Source organism: Haliotis rubra, unplaced genomic scaffold, assembly GCF_003918875.1.
Source record: "Haliotis rubra isolate DU_JTF1 unplaced genomic scaffold, ASM391887v1 Scf146, whole genome shotgun sequence".
NCBI lineage: Eukaryota > Metazoa > Mollusca > Gastropoda > Lepetellida > Haliotidae > Haliotis > Haliotis rubra.
In genome coordinates this window covers 1717086-1740074 of record NW_025765403.1, presented here as the reverse complement: position 1 = coordinate 1740074, position 22989 = coordinate 1717086, and the positions used below count along the sequence as shown (strand labels likewise).

The following is a 22989-nucleotide window of genomic DNA, read 5'->3' as shown; positions in this document are numbered from 1 at the left end:
ACGTCCGGATGGATTCTGATGAGGAGTGTGTGCTTGCGGGCCGGAATAGGACTGCGGGCGATCCTGGACACCTCGAAGCCGATTCGGATTTTAGCATCAATGTCATAGGAGCAAGCAGTGATGAAGAAGAGGAAGTGTTTGTCCGGAACCGACTTGCGGGGATACAACAGAACAATGTACCGGTCAGCGGTTCGGGACAGGCGTCGCCTGTTTCAATACCTGCAGATGTCCAGGCAGAGGGTGCTGATGATGACAGTCATCTCCCAATAGATCGAGGCTGGGCATGGATGATACTTGCGGGTATGGAGCTGCTTCTTAAGCCTTGTCTCTAGTAATATTTGATGATGGTGCAACGTGATATTTTACTTAGCAATGCATTATAATTACAATACAATAGGAACCTCTCTGGCACTCATAAATTTGCTCCATTAGGGCATTTTTCGGTACCACTCTGAGGGACCGAACACTTTTATGTCTTTATGAAGTTGTTATGGTCTATACATATAGAAAAGTGTATGCTGGCCATGTCGGTTTGGTAGCTCAAACTCAGAACCGGGCTCAATCCAAGATGACCATGAAAAAAAAGATTTAAAAAAAAAAAGTCAATTCCAGGCTTTACTCGTGAGTAAAGTTCAGCAAATATACTAAGCAGCAACAGAAACGTCAGTTTGGCATTTTCCTTCGCAGAAAAGGATAACTGTAAACTCAATTAATCTTTTGATTGTATATTTTTGACAACATCTCCAACTTTACCTGGGCAAAAACATTCCTTCCTAAACTTAGAATGGAAGCCAGGAAATGGTCTCAAAAACGCAACCAGATCTCGGAGATGGTACGGTGTTCATCATGTTTTTCATGCAACTCATGCTGCACGTGCTGTTCACAAGGACCAGCCCTATAAAATGCACCCCCAAACCTGGTTGAAACATTCACATTACAACTTCAGCAGGATGCCGCGACTCATGACAGCTGAGAGAAACCAGGCGCTAGGAAGTCTTGAAGCTGGCAACACTGCACAAGCCTCCGCCAATCACTTCCGGGACAACTTTCGGACCATCTACAGGCTGCAGTAACGTTTCCGGGCCACCAACACCACAAATGATCGTCCCCGTACTAGCAGACCAAGGGTGACCACAAGACAAGACCGCCATGTTGTGCGACAGCATGTACAGAATCCCTTCATGCAGGCATCCGAAACAGCACTCCAGACAGTGGGAACACACGGAAGACCAATCAGTACTGATACAGTATGCCGACGTCTTAACAGCGGGAACCTCCCTTGCCGTAGACCTGACCGTGGACCTATCCTCACCCTTCGTCATCGGCGTGAACGCCTACAGTTTGCCCTACAACACCAAAACTGGCGATACAGGCAATGGAGAACTGTTCTGTTCACAGATGGGAGTCGGTACTGCGTATCAACTGCAGATGGCAAAACAAGATTTATGGCGACGACGTGGCCAGCGTGACTCAGACCAATGTGTTATGGAAATGGATTCAAGGGGAGGTGCAAGCATCATGGCATGGGATGGAATAGGCCTGAGCCAGTGAGTGGGTCTTGTGGTGTTCAAGAACCTTGGTCCAGGGAGAGGAGGCTGCATCACAGCCGTGCGCTACATCGACCAAGCTCTCAGACCCCACGTCATACCACATTTCGCACGTCACCGGAACAACATGTTCCAGCATGATAACGCCCGTGCCTATACTGCCAGAGCTACACGGGACTCCCTACAGCAGAACGGTGTGTTTTAAAGTGTGGTTCCAGGTGCCAATGGCCTTCATCAATCGATTGGTGCACTCCATGCATAGACGCTGTGCTGCAGTTATTGCCGCTCGTGGTGGTCACAGTAGATACTGAAGTCAAGAGTCTGAATGGACTGCAAACGTCCACGTAATGTCTTGAGTTATTCATTGATGTGTCCAGATATTGTACACAAAAAAATATTTTGATCCGCTTATTATGTTCATTTCTGCAATGATTTGATTACAGTGCCTATCTAATTTTGAATTCGTACTGACGTTTTTTTTGCTTCTGAGTATAGTTTGGAAATGAAAAAGGGAGGTAAAATGGCGCTAACATGACTAATGTCATTTAGTTAATATCAATCTGTGTTATTTGATACCTTTAAATCATATTTGTTCCTGATATGATGTTATATATATTCACTGATCATTTTGACTGCAGTAATATGTAACAGTACCAAAGTATAATGTAACCATTTGAATGATTTTTTCTGACCCACTATATACTAGAAATATGCGTTTTACTGCTAGGAGGGCCATAATTATTGGCATTGGGCATATGTCCGTAGGTATGTTATTTTTGTAAATCTTTCTTGAAAGTACAGTAAGGTATCGTAATAAGCCGAATTGCAATGATCCTTGGTCCGATTCCCTGATTCGGATGGATTATGGTTTGTCAGGGCTTATGCGTGTACTTTTGTTTTACAAACAAAATATATTATACATATCTCGACCAGTGTTCCTTTGCTTTACATGAAACCGTAAGCTGGCAAACTGATACAGCTGCACCCAGTCACTCACTCTGAGTTTTGTTCTTTTGATCAATTTTCAGTGACATCAATTTTAGCAAAACCTTTTTCAGGATGCTTCCTCAACGTTGTCATAATGATTGGCTATGCCCGGGGAATGGCCATCCTTTTCGTAGAATACTTGGCATTGTTCGGAGCATCAACCACCAAAACCACATTGCTGATGGGCGTTATGGCTGGTGTATATAGTTTGTCTTGTGAGTATACCTAAATATGTTGTGTAGTATATTTTACATATATAACTTACTCGCATTAAAGGTCAAACCGTTGATCCGAATTGTTCTGCTCCAGTGTCATCGTCCAGCCACACAAATAACTATTGTGTACAGCTATGCTGAACAGCTTTGTGTTTCATATAGGAAATAATTATTTCGGGCTTGCGCCTTCAACCGTCAACAGTTAGTTATTGAATAAACACGAGAAGATGTTATCGTTACTCAGTGGTTGGCGGTGAAAGTATTAGATAAGATGATCTATTAATTCTTGTATTAACCTGTTTTCTCACTCTCATGTCACTTGACGTGACTCGTGATAAAACTAGTAGCCAGAACTCTCTTCTCTATCATCTAGAATATATATAATGATATAACCTTCCGTAATCTTGGTGCAACTATGTTGGCCGTTTCCTCTTGGCTCAGAGGCCGTTTTCTCTTGGTTCGGAGGCCGTTCGCTCCAGCGCAGTGGCCGATTTCTTGATTTTTTGGGGGTCCGTTTTCGCTAGGGTCCGTTTTCTCCGTATCCCTAAGTTATATACTTCTAAAAAAGTAGGGGTACTCGAAGATACCATTTTCAAAATTGTAGAAGATATTATCTTATGGTATTAGTGAATGAACTAGAAACGCATTCCAACCGGAAGTTAAGTCAGGCAGTAGAAATTTTGACCACCAACAATCTTGAAGGACGATTGGTGTGAGGTGAAATTATTTCTGAGTTGGCGCTTTTGGATCAGTAGTGCGCTGCGCTTTGTCAAATATTGATTCACTCTACAAAATCTCATGTCAAACGCCTTGTAAACGGGATAACAACGGAGTCTGAACGTTGTCCCGAGAGTACTGTCCATTGACCCTTCCTTGCTCAAGATGCACTCAGGTATCACAACATAGCCTGCGCAACGGCAAGTCTGCCCTATGGTCTCAGGCTGATATTGGCTTGACGTTCGTCTCGAAGTCATGAAAAGAGGGAATCGGACCTCAACTAAAACTTCACACCTGACCATCGAAATTTGCACAGTTTCGATTGCCGTATGTTGGCAGCATTACGATTCTCGAGTTGTAAGGTGTGGCAGAACATGTGATCGTCGAATAGGCAATGTGCTGTATGGAGGCGATTTCTATTAAAATCAAATTTTCTAAATTAAAAGACCTGAAGCCTGTGGTGTGTGGACTATCAGTATTTCGCTCTCACTAATACATTGCATTTCCTTCTTCTATTAATACATAATTGTATGTTCCTTTAATTATAATTTCTTTCATTATCTATTGGGTTGCTTTCAACTGTTGACAATTGCTCATCGTCTCCCAAATTATATTTAATCATGAATACCTATTTAACCAAAACATATTGCTGTTGATATTTATATTTAATATATCTCTACTTTGCCCACAAGCTGGTACTTATACCAATGTACACATATTCTTCTGTATGTTTGTATTCAACTAATTGGGAACAATAACAAAAATATTAAAAAATAAGAATTAAGGCAAGTATGCATGTATGCAGGCAATTTATGTGATTATGATTATAATTGCATGTATGTTCATGAGTATGCATGTTGACGTGCTTGTGTATGAATGCATGTGAGTGTATGATTTATGTGTCTGAGTGTGTCTGTGCTTGAGAGTATGCGTGTATGGAGGCCTCTGTGTGTGCGGGCGTATGTACACATTTCATAACTCAACTCAACTCAACTCAACATCAGGCACTGTGCTTATTCAGATCGATGATTCTATGTAAATGGTCTTATGTTTAGTGCCTCGTACGCCATATCCGACTGAATGTTATACATTCATATTTCATTGTTCTATGCTGTTATAGCCGCCTTTTAGAATGAAGTCTACAAAATATGTGACTCTCTCATTAATATTTTCTTTCTTTCGCTGTATTGCTAAGCATATTATGCTTGTAGGGATATCTGGGTGGACATCTGCCTATTTGCTGTGAACAATAAAGTAAATCCATTTTCTTCTCCAGCACTGATATCTATGCATGTCCTGGTGGACCTTCTTGGAGTCAGAAAGACAGTGATGCTTGGAGCAACCCTCACTATTGCTGCCATGGCAATGGCTATCTTCCCTACAAGTATCACGTACCTGATTTGTACACACAGCGTGTTTATCGGTAAGGATATTCTTTTGTCATATGGAGGTATACTGAAATTCTTTCATAACAGTTTAATCTCGGTTAAGAATTTTGTGAGTGAGTGAGTTAAAATTTCTAGTCTCATCGGCAGTATTTCAGCCATAAAGTGACTAAAACAAGATATACATTCATGACACATTAACCAAGAATATAAAGGCCAATCTACGAATTACCTTAAAAACAGACAGAAGGTACAGATACAGGTGTAAACATGCATATCTCAAACTATAGACAATACAACATATAACAAGCTAGAGATCGTCAACAACTGAAGGTAGATCACAATACTAAGGACCATTGGTACGTTTGCTTCCTGCATAGACCCTAGATGGATTTACACCATCACTTCAGCCGCTGGCGATTGCGCTATTTATCTAAGACATAAACATGTTTATCAAAACTTTTCAAACAATTAATTCTTCTTTATTTAAAAAATACCCACACAATCGAATGATAAATGACATGGTTTAAAAGATCCTTTATTGTTTTTACACTGAAACATTGATCCCTTGTGATGGAAAAATGAATACAGTCAAGCAGGACATGCTTGAGAGTAATTATGTCATCACAAGGGATACAGATTGGATGATCGAAGACTTTGGGGCTGAAGATACACCAAGATACGATTGTCGAAAGAAGCGACATAATGAGTCTAGCTTTGTTGATTGCATGTAATCGTACTCGAAGTCTCGAAGTCTCAAAATACTGATATGTGTAATCCTGATTAAAGTATCTTTAGTCAACCAATATGTAATACAGCTGGATCTATTTTCTTATCACGACACGCATTGTGCATATTCCTATTATCAACAATTATCAACTCGATTCACTAATGAGTTATGCATTTCTATACTCAGGCGTGGGACACTCTATGATCTACGGGCCTGCACTTGTTCTCATTGGGCACTACTTCAACAAACGACGTGGACTTGCTACAGCAATAGCTATGTCCGGAATAAGCTTTGGCAGCAGCGTGTTCCCACCTTTGATACGATACCTTCTAGACGAGTATGGATTACGGGGCAGTATGATAATACTCACCGGAATAACAATGAACATGTGGGTGGGGGGAATGGTGAACCGACCACTAGAGTCGTACAAAAGAAAAAAGAAACATGAAAGAATAAAAGCAAAAGCAAAGCAAGACAGACATTCGTCAGATACCAAACTAAATCGGCGTTCATTTGGACTTGACATAAAACAAATTGGAAAACTGAATCCGGAGAAATTTCTTAGTGCAAGTTCTATTACGTCTGAATTGATGGGAAGGTCCCCACTTCAAGGGTATTCGCTCCTCAATACTGATTTACCAGATTCACCTACACTCGTTAGAAGGATTAGCAGACCACTGTCAGCGACGAGTCAAACAAACTACCGTATGTATGCAAGCAATGCCGAGCTTGGTTCAGTGCCAGTGTTGAGTGTTGAAGAGGAAGATGAAGCATCACCAACAGCTGATGACAACAGTAAACAGGATGCTGCCTCCTCGAGAAATGCTGCGTTTTACATTAAGAAAGTACTTTCAACATTGAAGTTCTCGTTGTTCAAGAATCCTGTGTTTTTGTTAGTTATTTTTTATTCGTATTTTGGAATAAACATAGGTCTTGTGCCTGTATATTTGCCTGCTTTGGCGAAAGAAAAAGGCATCAGTCAGAGCAACGCTGCAATATTTCTGCTCATTTCTGGAGCAATAGACTTCTTTAGCCGGCTGTTTTATGGGTTTTTGGCAGACACTAAAATCCTGCGAGTTACAACGATTATGGCAATTGGTCTTATAATTACTGGGACTGTTACCCACCTCACAGTCTTTTTTAATTCTTATGTGACATTGCTTATATACTCTGTAGTGTATGGTATGTTCGCCAGCTCCTACTTTTGCCTGATACCTGTAGCAATTGTAGACCTCCTCGGATTGCCCAGCATGGCGAAGACACTTGGCTTTGTGTCGCTTTTCCATGGTGTGTCAATGGCTGTAACACACCCAATTGTAGGTAAGCATAACACGTCCTATATACTCAACAAAAAAGTTAAGGACAACCACAATTTTCAATATTAAAGTATTTCATAGTTAATATTATGAAACATATAATACTTAAATATTGAATATTGGGGTGGTCCGTAGCTTATTCGTTGAGAATATATTACAGGGCATGCACTTATAATCTCAAAACATTAACTCTTAGAATAAAAAGTAGATAAATGTCATTCCTTACGTAAGTACCGAGACGCTTTTTACGCCTGAAGTCTTAAAGTTTGAACAAAAATATCGAACTATTTTGTTATCTGTTCGTGAAAAAACGGTATATAGCAAAGGTAATTGAGGTAGGGACTTAAAAGTAATTCGTTTCAAATGAGGTATCACCATAAAGGAGTTAGATTTTATTGTTCTGGGCAGTTATATTTCCACGATATTTTTTTACAGGTAGCCTAACCGATTTCACTGGTTCGTACACTGCGGGCTTCAGCTATCTTGGTGCATGTGCATATGCTTCAGCAATCATTCTATTGTTTGTACCCGTTCTGACAAGACGTGCCACAAGCCACCTAAAGGAAGACACTTTGAAAGACGAAGCGGAAATCAAGCCCTTGCAAGAAACAACAGAACTGTAAAGGCGAAATCATCTTTAAAGACGTCTTTCTTGTTTGGATGTCCAGAATATTTGCATGTTATGGGTCACAATTGCATACATGGATGCTCGCGATGATGATCACTGAATTGTCTGGTCCAGATTGGATGATTTACAGACCGTCGCCATATAGCTGGATTATTGCTGAATGCGGCGTTTAACAACAACAAATCAATCATAAAGTCATCCAGTATCAGACAGCTTTTGATACTAGAGTCAAAATAATCGTCGTCCTGTAGATTGGTGGGGATGCCCTTTTCAAATTCAGCGTTCCCTATATGTTGTTGAATGATGTCATAATATATAAGCGTTGCCCCTGAGTGTAGGACCATACAATGCGATCGGGTAGATGTGTCTTTCCAAGAGAACTACAAGAATACAGATGTTCCCCTGGAAGAAGGACATACTAAGTTTCCGGTAGCTGGTAGAGCGAAGTGAAATAATTGTACTTCTTCTTTTGATGGTATTGGTGGTGGTGTTATTGACAACGGTTTGGATTGCGGTGGTGGTGCTGGTGGCAGGGTACATTGTAAGGGTGGTAGTAGGGTTTGTGGAAGATTCCAATCTGTTGAGTACTTCTATTGTGTCTAAGCATCGCATCTCTAAGGATAAATAGTTTATTTCACTCTAGACACGGCACTTCCCCCCCACGTTGCAACTCACGGCTAACGCAAGGCATGCGATATAGCTTTATATGGACGACGCCTCCCTAACACTCCAGGCACTCGAGACTCCTGTAAATTGCAGAGCATCTACTTGAGTTTATCACTACAAAGCCGTGAAAGCAAGACACTAGGACATCATGGTTAAAAACATCAGTACACAAGATACATTCGTCGAACACAGTTCCACATCTTCTAAGAGGAAATATCCGCATAAAACTAGATCAGGACGAAGCGAGAAAAGAAAGAGTAGTGTAAACTCAGTGGCTAAGAGAAGACAGATAACTGCTCGTGGACAGAACGACTGTGGACTCATATCTCAAATGGAAGCACTCATCGAAAGACTTAATCAGCTGATCAAGACTATTAGAGGAATCTTCACATCAGTAACCGCTACCACCACCAAACACCACCATACTAATCATCATAGCCAGACACAGAAAGGGATAAGGATTTGCCCACGTACTGAAAACTGATCAGAAATCACTAAAGTCGAAACGGCATAACCCCAGTCACATCTACAAACCAATATTAAAAGAACGTATCAGTCTGTACTTGCCAGCTAAGTTTGGACCCCCGGGACAGACAAAAAAACCTTTTCTGAAACATGTATGAATGCGAGCATTTCTTTCAGTTTGTACAATGAAATTTGAATTGAAAATATTCCACATCTGTTGTCTTTTCTGAAACATTTATGCTAAAAGAGAAAACACTACTCAGCAGTAGCCATAGTGCAGATTACGCATTTAGTCGGTCACTCGTTCAAGTAACACCCAGTCTACCTTTTATGACGTAGCATCACCAGTTTCTATTGACCTTTTTAAAAACGCTAACCTGACCTAGAACGAGAACGTGTTTTCCCTAAAGAGCCGACTCATGATATACTGCCCATTGTCCCGCGGGTCAAGTGTCTATTTGCTTGACCCATTCAAAACTGTGGCTCATAACACACGGTACCCCGAACACAGTTCAATGACATTCCTTCACGTGATTCAGGACAGACGGAGCAAGTGGAGGTGAACCACGTATTTCTTATATCTACGAAGTCCCTATGATGCGCAATACGCAGTATTGTAAATTTATATGAAGAAGTCAGTGAAGTAGAACAAGACAAATTATTATGGATGTCAACTTCTTTATTGTATACACAACGTTTCTGGGCTTTTCCTTGCCCCTTCGTCAAGTTAATGAACAGCGATTAAAGTTAACCACATAAGTAAAATTGACTATATTAATGATTGATGTATTTTATGAAATGTATATGCAAACATTTTTACAGGAATTGTATTCTTCATTGAATTTGTCGGTTAATAGACAAAATAATGATGTATTATGATTCCCCAGGTGCGAGTTTGTCATAAACGTTTTACAAATCACCCTTTTTGTTTTCCGTGATATAATGAATATATATTCGGAAAAAAATATTGTGATCAAAGGATATCAAATTGTAACTGCATTTCTACAAGAACCGTAAAAAGAAATTACCATGATATCTCTTCCTTTGGACAAACCTTACATGTTTATTCAGATAGTTTCATACACAAGCAGTTCAATATGATGAGAAATAACTACATAATGATAAACAAAGAAAATTCTTTCAATTTATATATTCGTGTTTTGAAATATTCGTTTTTCGTTTACGTTAAATTGATTCACCTAAAGATACACAGTCAACCCGTCTAATTGTTTAGCCTTTACAGATCAATAACAAAATTGGGATTCGAAACTATGACAAACATTCCCGACAACCTCTGCCCAGGTCAAAAGCCAATTTGAAAGTATAATTAACATGTCTTGCACGATATTCAATAGTTCAAATGTTTCACAGTATTCACAACCATATGAACAAATGCAATCCCAAATATTACAATGATCGGATGGATTGAAACAAGTCACTGTGTTATCTTACACTGATTTCCCCGTGGGCGTTCGACATGGTCAACACAATACGTGTAAGACCTTGTGAATTACAACAGTAATAATTACGTCTCACGGGAAAGGGATGGGCAAGTGTGCCATGTGTGCAAAGTACTCCAGTCAAAGATGACACAACACAAAAATACAATAATAATAATAATATATTTTAATACAAGTCTTGGTTACAGTTTTGCAAGTCCCGACTACACAGTCCAGATGACACTAAAATGCAATCCAGAGATTGATAAGTGATGTTGCCACCACGACAATGCAGTCAGAAAGAGCCATTGTGATACATTGTTATGAGAGTTCACAATAATCCGAATAATACACAGGATGTGACGCTAATAGGTATTGGAGAAAACGATAGTATAAAAGAATCTGTACACACATTACTGGTGTAAAAAGTATAGGTGCATGCGTGACCACTCAGTCCCAAGGAGCTTTTATCTAAATGCTTTTAACATAATCACCCAAAAGAATTGTCATTTCCCTTCTAACAGATCATACATATAGGACCCCACCTGAGGTGAGATGAAAGTCCCAATGGAAAATGTAATAATACATACATAAACCCGTAGTAAGGCAATATTTCCACCCATCACATTAGGAATATGTATGCTATACAATCATATTCTAAGTGGTAGAAATAGTGGCTAAAAGAAATTGGGTATGCCTGTTGGATGATCACACCACTCCAAATGGGGCTGGCACCGGTATGACACCTTGCAGGAACACCACTTTATAGTACATATATTGCTAATGGTGTAAGAAATGGATATTACATAGTTCATATCATTACAATTAGCAGGTATATCATTTACCATATAATATAATTCATTATTGTGTCATTGAATGCAAGGTGAATTCACTTTCAAGAAAAGGAACATACTACATATTCAGCAACTAAAAACTGCGATTAAGATGTCACAGAATCAATTTATAGGTTTTAATGATGGTCAGTGCTAAGACTGTTGTCATCATTTGATTGCGTCACGCCAAACGGGAAGAGAACGAGGAAATTACCTTTTGCAGAAAATAAACAAAGGTTGAAGACTGCAATAATATGCGAATGCCATACGATTAGGCTGCAGATATGATGTGGTATCAATTAGTATGAATTTACAGATATATCAGATAAGATGACATCAGTATTTGGTAGGCTGTGCTATGTTAAGATAAATAAAAAAGACAATCGAGCCTTGACTTGTATATACCCACTGCAGCCATTTTGTAATTCAACCGGATTTGAGCCGAAGAATGCCGAGGATAGCCGAAGACAGCCAAAAGTTATGTGCTGCTCAATGGAGAGGTCAGCAGTGGTCAGGGAGCATGACTGCCACTTCATGCTTCCAGATGAAACCATGATGCTTTGACTGAGAACACAGTGTGGAAACAGGGACAATTATACAGCCACGTTTTTATTTTAGAATACAATGGCAACATTGTTTTGTTGTTTACAGCAAGAAGTTTGAAATAAACGGAATTTTGAATTTAGCAATAAATTAGAGACAGTTTTGACTTGCCGATCGAATTAGAAAGTCATCGCTAAACGCACAAAGTACTTTACTCAAATGAAAGTCCATCAGGATATATATTTTGCAATGAATATATGTCATTTATTCCTCCCATAGCCGGCACGTTTCTACAGTCAAAGATGGGTGACATTTCGCCAGTTTGGCACAGCAAGAATCACTGATGACAGTGACCTAATACTTATTTTGCAATTAGCCAATGCATTCCTTCAAAAGCAGCACACAATTTACTCATCACGTTAATGTAATACTATGAAATAACTTCAATTTCGCACAGAAGACTCAGTTGCCATCTGGACAAACTGGTGTACTTACCAAAAAATGAAATCCACAGACTGATATGGGAAGTTGCCACGTCGACAGTGCTGTCAGAAAGAGGATGATTTCAGGTTTGGGGTCCCTCTTGCCCTTGTCATGTGACAACATACTCCATGGATATTGGCTGAAAACTGTTGCTATGGAGCCCGTGGTACCAGTGCCTTAAGCCCCCATGCTCTATTATATACTTTGTAAAGGGCGGGATATTGGGTTACTTGTGCAGGGGACTGGTGTAGAATATCAGCCTCTATATATGTGTTGATGAAGTGATTGACAAAAGATTGGTTGTTCGGATGACCATCAACCGGGTGAAATTCTATTAAAAACATTCTTCATGAGCACTCAGGGATAATCCTATCTTTCGTATGGTTATCTCACTTACGCGTTTAAGACCCAAACATGCATTTTATCATTGTCATACATAGGACTTTGAAAACCATAATGAATCGTAAAGGTTGTCCTCATTTCATTAATTATGTACATCTTGTGAACCAAACAGTGGTGTGTGTAACAGGCTACTGGTGTCTAAGGATAGTTTGATGGACAGGCATCTTCTTCTGTCTATAAACTGTTTCTTTTGTAGTAGTTTTGATATAAACAAATATTTTACTGTGGCCGAATTTTCTAAGTATTTGTGGGTTAATCAATGTAACGGTTACATTCTAGGAAGTGGTCAACTACTTTGTTCTAAGCAAAAAGGCCTCTAAATGTTCTGGCCAATTCTAGTTTAATTGGGTTCGGGACTAACTGTTCAAAAGAATACTCTTTTAGTCTTATTTCATGGTCCGAAACAGGTTAAATAGATAGTGTTCTAGTCACAAAAGTTTCACATATCAAAGAGTATTAAGGTCAGTAGGTAACCTGAACCTGTTCATGCTTGTGTGTGTGTTTACGTGTTAATATCAAAATACAAACATATGTTATCTTGATTAATGCAAATGTTTCAGGATTAATATTACCCACGATATACTATAATATGCATTATGAATACACTTTGAAGCTCTCCGAATAACAACAGGGAAGTATTTTGACTAACTTACAATCCAGTGTTTGCTCATCGTCCTGAGAATCGTGGCAAACAAGATCAGCATATCCAGAACGTACAAAAAATGCAAATTCGGAACGTCGAATGTATCTTCAAGAAATGATATTCTTTATAATTGCTCAATAGATAATAGGATGTTTCCGGGGTATCACTTTCTGGGAAAAAGCAGTAGCAATGATTTATACGTCATACATTACTTCCTTCCACAGCAGATATCGCTTGGGTAATAGTCTATGTTTTGATACCATCATGGTGTAAGCGGTATAGATATGTATCCCACCATGTGGAATTGTCCGGATATATGTGACTCTGTACTGTGGCCTGTTATGAAAGTGAACAAATATTTAGCTGTTGCCGAATTATTTTCAAACTATTTCTTGGTTAGTCAATGTGACCGAACTGGAGCATATGGTTGCATTCTACGAACTGGTCAATTATCTATTCTGTTCAATGAAAAGAGGCATCAAAACCTTCTAGCTTCATTGGGTTCGTGATAAGTGTTCAGAAGAATAGTGATTTAGTTTTATCTCCTATGCCCAAACAGCTTAAATAGATTGTGTTCTTGTCAAACAATTCTCATCTCTATAAGATTATTGAGATCACTGGGCAAAATTTCACCTGAACCTGTTGATGCTTGTATCTCTTTTAGTTGTTAATTTTAAAATACAAATGTGTTATCTCGATTAATGCAAACGTTCCAGCCTTAATATTTCCCACGGTATACTATAATACACATATGAATATACAATAAGTAGTTTGACTAATTTACAATCCAAATTTTGCACATCGTCCTGAGAAGTGTGGCAAACAAGATCAGCATATTAAAACCGATCTACACAGTCGGAAAGTCGAATGCATCTTCAAAAGAGGTTTGCAATTGCTCATTTGATAATAGGATGTTTTCAGGAAATTACTACCAGAGAAAAATCGAACAATGCTCTATACGCGTCATCCATTTTCCCCTACCACAATAGATATCTCTTAGATAATACTCTATGTTTTGATATCATCATGGTGTAAACGGTATGGATATCCCACCATGTGTAATTGTCAGGTTATATACAAGTCTTTACTGTGGCCTGTGATGAAAGTGTATCGTATACCCTATTCGTGGTTTGTGGAAGACTTTTCTTGATTTAAGAAGAATAGGACATTTAGAAAACTCGTGCTGATAAAGAGCCAAATCAAGCGCCATTCTTTGCCATACATTTTTTGGAGATCAATTTCATTCTTTCTCTGTGAAAACAGGTGTAACTGCTTGTGTAATGTACATCTGTTTTCAAACTGACCATTTTAAATGCATAATCACGTCCCGATGAGGCAAATGGCAGGTGTGAATAATGTTCTGTCGTACGATTAGCCAATACATAATTCAACCGCTACCTTTATGTGTCACGGCAAATCTCTTGTTGCTGTGCTATGTAAATATTCATAGTTGAGTGTAACAAGAACCTGACCTCCTTTTGAATAACATGCATGTATGACCCTTATGTAAATATCCACGTCCATGCAGATCATCGTTTCAATATTTACATGACTTCAAGCTTACGGTATCACGAAATATTTATATGCTTGTCACATATGTCGTGTACACCGCTATAATTTGTGGCAATGGAGATTTGCAATAACAAGTTCAAGCATACCCATCTTCAATTAAGTGTTTTTATCTTTCTTTGTGGGAACTTCAAAAGCGTACCAGTAAGGCATCTACCCTCTTCACCGACATCTGGACATCCGTTTATAGTATTTTCATAGCTATTTCTTCCTTTACACCAAACGGAATTTATTTCCGAGCTTAGTCAAGACGGTGTATTCTTTTGCACTGTGGTTCTACATTCATACATTAGAGCAAACACATGTTGCCTCGAAATTTAATATTCTCGATGTTGGTCTAGTCCTAACTACTTTGCAGCAAATCTAGACCCAATTACAATATAAGTAACCTTTGAATGAAGTATTCCTTCGCTAATTTTTCACAGGCTAAATATATTTGAAAGGTTTGAACCACACATATAATGCTTCTTCCTCAACTCCTCGATGTTATACAGTAACACTCACTGAAAATGCCGTTTTAATACCTGACATGTCTAATTATATTCGTATCCTCCATGATGATATATTGCAGCTACCATACAGAACTAGGCGCAGTCAGTGCCGTATCTCTGCTGTGGCAGATTAGAATGACAGAAAATTAGCTCATTCTTCACAAACATTGCGTAGTCTTACATGTCACATACATTTGCTTAGTAGTGAAATATTGTACCAGCGGAAAATATAAGTTTGCTTCATACATTGTGATGTGAATGGTAAATAAAATTCTGGATTATATTTCTGAAACTGCGTCTCTAAAGCAACAGTATTGTGTTATATAGTTTCAGTGAACTTTATATCAATCACAGATACTTTTTTCAATCAATTATGTTAATTTAGTAAACTAAAATTTCATGTTGGTTTTTAGGTGTAGGTACCGGTGGTCAAAAGGCCGGTAGGGAAGTGAGTGAGTGAGTTTAGTTCTACGCCGCGTTTGGCAGTATTCCAGCAATATCACGATGGGGGGACACCAAAATTGGGCTTCACACATGTTATCCATGTCGAGAATCGAACGTGAGTCTTCAGCGTGACGAGGGCATGCTTACCCACTAGGGTACCCCACTAAGTACTAGATGTTGCAGTTATATAACGTGTTTTAAAAGCAGAAAACCTCAGACATTGTATCTAAGGAGGGCCGATGCTCTTTTGTATCTAAAGGCAGTTCTTAACGGCCACCGAACCAAGGCTTGGAAAAAAATAATTCAAGAAATTTACTAAAAAGGATTTTTTTTACATAGTTTTGTACAGGAAAAACATGCCTGAGTTAGTTATATCCTGAAGCTTTATGATACCAACTACAGAGAAAAACAATGACTCATGCAGTGTAATATATAAAGGAATGACACATTTGTGTTCCGAATCCTGTTGATACTGAATCCCAGCGGATGAATTTGTATTATTATTCGGTAATGGGACACTTATCTCCTGATATCCAATCATTCTTAGGAATCAGTCTGACATAATCGATGATCGATTATCAAGTTCACCGTTAACAAAATTCATCATTATATTAAACTCTCAGAAGTATATACGTGAATTCAAGGTTTCACACTAATCGATGTACCTGCTGCATCGAGAGTTGATTAAATATTTGGCGTTCATATGCAACATCATTTTGTTCTATAAGATACTGAAAGAAGAGTGAGTGACTAAGTTATAAAAAGTAGGGAGGAATTATTTTTTATCATTTTTCAAAATCAAGTTTTGTCGATACGAATTCCCAAATAATTCATTCTCAGTTTGTAACTGTAGGAAATGAAACCGCTGTTGCACAGAAGTAGGAAGTATGCTTAGAATAAGGTTATATCCCAAGTGTCGTTAGTGGTGAATGATGGGAAACAGTTCGACTTACCATTTGGAGCATGTGTTGTGATGACAGACAATGCCACGACAAACGTCAACATCAAGGTTTCGGTCATTCAGACTGACCGATACTGACCTTGGGCGGTGGGGTAGCCTAGTGATTAAAGCTTTCGCTCGTCACGCCGAAGACCCTCGCATGTGGGAACCCCTATTCTGGTATTCCTCGCCGTAACATTGTTGAAATATTGCTAAAACGGCGTAAAAATAAACTCACTCACTCTAATCACGGTAACCCATGCTTGTCGTAAAAGGCGATCTGGTGGTCATCTGACTGATGAAGCTGACACATGTCATCGTATCCCAGTTGTGTAGACTGATCCTCATGCTATTGATCACTGAATTGTCTGGTCCAGACATTATTTACAGACCGCCGCCATATAGTTGGAATACTGCTGATTGAGGCGTTAAACAACTTTCCAACCAATCAACCAACCAAGCACACCTAATGCTTTTCTGCTATTGACACTGACGAGGAAGAGCGACCTTCATTGCCCTGCCTCCCCTTGTCCCTTAACCCCATTTTAGTCCAGTAAAGGAAATGTGAAGTAGGGGTGCCCTATCCTGATCCTGGATATTACGTTAGATATACATTTCACACATTTATTTATCTTCAAGAAAGTTGAAGGCAAACTCAGGAATGCCATCATAAATTCGACGATACTTTTAGACACCTTTCTAAACAGCTTCACCTTAGCGAAAGTCTACTGGTTGCTGTTACATTTCTGCTGTCATATTATTAATGTATTCATATCATTCCCAAAGACCTGCTGTGAGGGAACACAGCAAATATTTGCACTTCTTTCGTTATGTGATGTTAATCTGCGACTTCTTAAATTTCCTTGAAGCTGCAAGCAGGAGCATGGTCTGGATGAGATAGGTGTCTGTTAGGAGTTACTCTGCTACGTCATTGCATCTGTCTTCATTGGGTTTCTTCAGAAAACATTTCTTGTATAGAGGTGTACTGAGTAGCAAGGCGGCACCGACGTAGGCACAAGCTCCCATGAAGCTGAACCCCCAGGTGTATGACCCTGTTGCGTCACGAATACTCCCTGAAACATTATCACAAACAGATGTTGATGATGTCACTGAAAACGACCCGATACATTGCACGAGGTGATGCATTTCATTCCCCTTGCAGGACACATTTAAAATTGAAGTCTTCAATCTAACAAATTAATGTGGTAAGGATTCCGTATCACAATAGTCGTCTTACCTACAATAGGGTGACATATAGCTATGGACATTCCATGAAACAAGGACACAAATCCCAACGTCTTTCCAAGGTAGTCCAGTCCCATGAAATCAATTATTGCCACGTTAATCAGGGCAAAATATGAACAGGAAAACATAGTCATTGTCACAGTGAACATCATCATTAAAGCGTAAGAGTTGTAGAAGGAAGTGAACTGCGTCAATGTTCCAGCAATGGCTAACCCAATAGCCATAACGGTGTGGGCACTGATATGTCCCAGATCAATCAGGAACCCAGCCAGGAGCCTGCAAAAGAAGTCAACTGCACCAGCAACTGTTAAGAACAGAGCTGCATCCGTCTGATCCAAACCCTTCTCTTTCGCCAAAGCAGGAATATACACTGGAACGACGCCTATAAGGACACTGAAAAAAGCCACAATGGTGATAAGTCGAAACATTGGTTTCTTGAACAGTGAGAAGTCGAGGGATGACAAAGCCTTTTTAATATAAAAGCAGCATTTCTTTGACTTGTTCGCGGACCCAACACTTTCAACAGCATCAATGTCTTGAACACTTATGTTGATCATTGCAAGGGACCCGAAATCGGACTGGCTGGTGAAAAGAAGTATGTTTCGTTTTGATTTTGACATTGCACTGGAATCGGAATCTGTTCTTAATCTCCTCACAAGGAAGGGGGAATCTGACGTAGAGTTCTGAACATTGATGTCCTTTTCTCTGGAATTCAGCAGACTCCTTTCACCACTAGAACTGATCTCGTTCCTCTTTAACTCACTGATAACCAAAGATTTGGGGTGTTCCTTGAGATGTGGGGTTATATCCTTTTCCGTTGTGGGGTTTTTTGACAGGTGTCTTCTTTCTGAACGATTCCAATGGTCTTTGGACGGCAGCCCCGACGAACATGTTCATGACAATACCGGTCAGAATAGTCATGGTACCAAAGAGACCGAACTCATCCAAGAGATATCTAACTAATGGCGGAAATACACTCCCGCCGAAGCTGACTGATGACATTGCGGCTGCTGATGCCAGGCCTCGGCGTTTCTTGAAATAATGGCCAATGTTTACCATAGATGGTCCATAAATCATAGAGTTCCCGAGTCCTGGAAGAAAATGAAAGAAAAATGAAATGTTGAAGCTTGATAAATTCAGTACGCTATTGGCCTGAAAAAAGACACATGAACATGAAACGTGTATAATATATATAGAAATATATCTCAGGTATATCACCGAGTATGCATGTATAGAAAAATCACTGTAAGTATTATGAGCAAGATTCTCAATACAATGTCGTGGCAACAGGGTTGTCCTTTGGCATATACAGACCGCCGACATATAGCTGGAATATTGCTGAGTGCAGCATAAAAGTAAACCTACTCATTCGTACTCAAAGTGAAATGACCCGTAAGTTTTCATGATCGTGTCTGAACATCCGATCTTTCTCTAGCCTCTTTCAGCAGTCAAAGCATCCTGTACACCATTTGTAACCAACTTCTCCTCTGTATCCTATGGTACATATGGTACACATGTTACATGCATATGCATAAGGTTGTGTAAATTACATCCACTTGTGTTTGATATACCTACCGATTAATATGCTGTGTGTCCCAATAAGAAAGTCGATGCTTGTTGCGAAGATAGCTGTCATCATTCCAATGCATGTTATTGTTGCTCCAAGAAGTAAGGTCTTTCTGATCCCGATTAAACTGACGATTATATGCATGGAAATAAGAGCTGAAACAAGAAATGGTTATGATGCATTCGTCAAGTACATTCTGGCATTTTACTTGATAGGAAATTTACTTTTACACCGCTTTAAACAATATTCCAGCAATATCTACGTCGGGGTATCGAACCTGAGTATTCGGGGTAATGGGTAAACGCATTAACCACATGGCTACCCCATCGCCTCAGTGTGAATAGTAATGACCAGTGACGCATCACATGTTTATATAATTAAACGTTGAGGAAAGAGATACAATTTTCATAATCACATTGAAATATAACGGAACACATTTATTGCGTTGTATTGATATAAATGGTTAACAACTATTCCGTTTTTTCGTAGATAGACGGAATATGACGATGGCCATGTGAACCGGTGGTTGATATTATGACCACTACCACAGTGGATGTAGTGTTTGATTCGTGCTCACAATACAAGACTTTAGTACAAGTAACGGTATATCACTTGCGCGGAAGATATATTTCCAAACCCAGAGCTTCAAAAGGATAAATCAATGGCAATATACCTACCACCGAAGCTGTAAAACGCAGCATTGACTCCCATTAGAAGTGTTGTTTTAGCCGTCGATGCGCCGAATACTTTCAGATACTCAACAAACAGCATGGCAAGTCCACGGCTATAGCCGATCATCAAGCCAATATTGATGAAACTACCTTGAAATAAAAAAAAAACAAAAAAAACTGTGATCAAGACTTGTGGGATATACCAAACAATTGTCATAATTATCATCACTGTAATGTATTTAGATAGACGAGACAAATCACTGGTATCATTTCTGTGTAATGTACTATAAGAACGTTACACCTGAAATATGAGTGAGTGAGTGGTTTTGGTTCAAGTCAATTTTTGCCGCAGTTCAGTGCAATTACATAGAGCGTGTTTGAATTTTAGATTATGGAGAAAAGCCCAGAATTATGACAGTCTGAGAAACTTATAATATTTATGAAGCATGGGTATGGTGCACACAAACCTTAGAAACATACTCTGGACGAAGCGGGATTTGAACTCACAAACATAGGTTTCTGGTGTGCCCAGGGGACGCAACTCTGTATGGCAAAATGCGACGACTGGCCACCGATGACCCCTAATGGAGGTTTAAGAGGTGAACCAATTTGGTGAAGTCTACGAGCAAGGGTAAATGTTGACTATAGTCTGTTTGCAGTGAAAACGTACCGATTAATTTCACTTTAAACAAGAAAGTAAATCGAATAAAGTGACATTAAGATTGCGAATCCTCATAACTTTACTTTGCCAACTGAACATTTAAATATCAGAATTTTATCAAACTTAGGATAAAAGTTGTTTATCAAACGATCATAGTTTCAAATCGTTATCATTTGTTTGTATTACAAGGGTGTATGCACATTAAATGAAACACCGAGAACAAGTAGGGTTGGTCTAAGTTAACGCTCATCACGTACCGCACGTGCATTTGTTTCAGTGTTCCAACTACTGCGCTTACCCCCTTGTAATACAAACCAATAATAGCTATTTGAAACTATGATCGTTTGTTAAACAACTTTTATTCTATGATGAATAAAATCCTGAGATTCAAATGTTCAATTGGCAAGGTAAAATTATGAGGATACGCAATCTTAATTTTACTTTATTTGATTTACTTTCTTGTGTAAAGTGAAATTCATAGGTACGTTTTCACTGCAAACAGACTATAACATAGAAACGTCATGGCCGACTGGGATTCAAACCAGGTTCAATACCTGTTTACACACTTGTCATGTGAGCCACCTGTGCCTTAGTAAAATCTGAGAACGAAACTTTCACAAAGTAGTTCTTGAAAGTCATTTAGTTGGCACGTCTTTCATGGATAACAACTTCTTTATTGTATACAGAATAGAGAAGAAGTTGTTATCCATTAAAAAACGTGTTATGTTTTCACAACATGCTACCCACATTTAGAACAGTACGGATTCACCCCACTTCAAGACAAAACGGAGGTGGACAAAACGAATGTTTGTTCATGTGAACGTGAGCAAAGGTGACCCAGTAGGACGAAGTGCAGACTTTGTCAAGCCATGATCATCTGACTGTTGGTTTGAGGTCGTAATCGTTATCTTCACAAACTTGGTAAAATTGTGTGGGAACTGACACATCGATTTAAGCTGTTCAGCGTGTCTGCTATAATTCTTACTTTTACCCAAATGAATACGTGCATAACCGATGTTGCAAGTGGATAGGAACCAAACACATCCACTCTGTAATTGGTAACTACCTCCGTTAAGAACTATGGCCGCCTCTAGTGGACAGAACTTCTGCCGGGAGAGGAGAGTTACACCAAAAACACGATAAACTCTCGCACCTTGTTGTCACCCTGCCTGGCGCATGCTGTTTATCCGTCGAACTTTGTGTTTTGTTGTTGTTTGTTTGTTGTTTAACGCCGCACCAAGGCGGCGTCTATAAATAATCGAGTCTGGACCAGACAATCCAGTGATCAACACCATGAGCATCGATGTGTATATGTGAAACATGGGATATTCATATTACATTTTGATATTGTATCTCTGTAGACTAGCACCACAAAACCAGTACTAGTCTAGACTATAGCAACCCAAACCCACAAGCGCACCCACGCACCTACGCACATTGGGATTTAACTGCAGGGTTGTTTCAGGCGCATTGAACCATATTCGACATCAGCTGACTATATATATTTTTGGAGATATCATAGTGAGTGAGTTGGGTTTTACACCGCGTTTAGCAGTATTAGAGCAATCACGGCAGGGAAAACCGGAATGGGCTTCAAACATTGTACCCATGTGGGGGATCGAACCCGGGCCTTCGGCGTGACGAGCGGACGCTTTAACCACTAGGCTACCCCACCACCCCTAGATACCATAGGCGAGATTTACAGCATGTTTTTGTTCATATAACTTCCTTCCTTCAAATTACCAGTTCAATATATTTATGACGCAACAAACTCCATACCTGCCAGAATAATCCACGCCCAGCCTCTGTCGACAGGAAGACCTTCATCCTCATCCTCCTCATCCCCATCATTATCCTCAGCATCAGGTTCCGAGCACAGCTTCAATCCGTCCGCATCCTTAAGATCCACGCTGTCACTCTCGTGTCCATGAGCCTTTACGTAATCATCAGGTACACGAATATACGAGCACTTATCAACATTTACTGGGATATTGTCACCACTGTTATGCTCCTTGGCTTCACGAGTATCGCCTCCCATTCCAGCATTGCCGTTCTCCTGAGCAGTCATGGCGAAGCGCAGACTAGTGTCAGCTGATTAACACCGTCACTTCACAACGACTCTTATAGAGGCCCCAAGGTAAAGGTCCCATACTGCACGTAAGGTGACCTTGTGTGCGCCCACTAAATCCTTATCGCTTTCGTTTACCTAACGGCTACCGCGTGCTTGTGGGTCGTGTTAGTCACGTACATAGCAATAGGATCATATACATGAATTCTGATTACAAAGAGATGAGCTTACCTTTATTGTCTTAGATGAGACGTTAAACTATTACCGCAGTCAAACTTCATTTTGCTGACAGTTAACATTAGATATTAATGTTATAATTGATTTTGTTTCGAAT

General features: G+C 39.5%; 3 protein-coding genes across 3 annotated transcripts; 1 reads left to right on the top strand and 2 right to left on the bottom strand.

The window, feature by feature from the left end:
- LOC124269603 (monocarboxylate transporter 12-B-like) lies at positions 1 to 8864 on the top strand. The gene is made up of 5 exons (XM_046704631.1): positions 1 to 300; positions 2606 to 2749; positions 4743 to 4889; positions 5768 to 6901; positions 7333 to 8864. The coding sequence occupies exons 1-5, from the start codon at positions 9 to 11 to the stop codon at positions 7518 to 7520; spliced, it is 1905 nt and encodes a 634-aa protein (XP_046560587.1). The 5' UTR covers positions 1 to 8; the 3' UTR covers positions 7521 to 8864.
- An 8189-nt stretch (positions 8865 to 17053) lies between these two features.
- Positions 17054 to 18431, bottom strand: LOC124269602. Its single transcript, XM_046704629.1, has 2 exons — positions 17681 to 18431; positions 17054 to 17516 (listed from the first exon to the last, which is right to left on the bottom strand). Exons 1-2 carry the CDS (start codon positions 18306 to 18308, stop codon positions 17359 to 17361), a joined length of 786 nt encoding a protein of 261 aa, XP_046560585.1. The 5' UTR covers positions 18309 to 18431; the 3' UTR covers positions 17054 to 17358.
- LOC124269601 (monocarboxylate transporter 14-like) lies at positions 18429 to 22773 on the bottom strand. The gene is made up of 4 exons (XM_046704628.1): positions 22367 to 22773; positions 19933 to 20076; positions 19264 to 19410; positions 18429 to 18779 (listed from the first exon to the last, which is right to left on the bottom strand). Exons 1-4 carry the CDS (start codon positions 22653 to 22655, stop codon positions 18448 to 18450), a joined length of 912 nt encoding a protein of 303 aa, XP_046560584.1. The 5' UTR covers positions 22656 to 22773; the 3' UTR covers positions 18429 to 18447.
- Between the last annotated feature and the right edge of the window lie 216 nt (positions 22774 to 22989).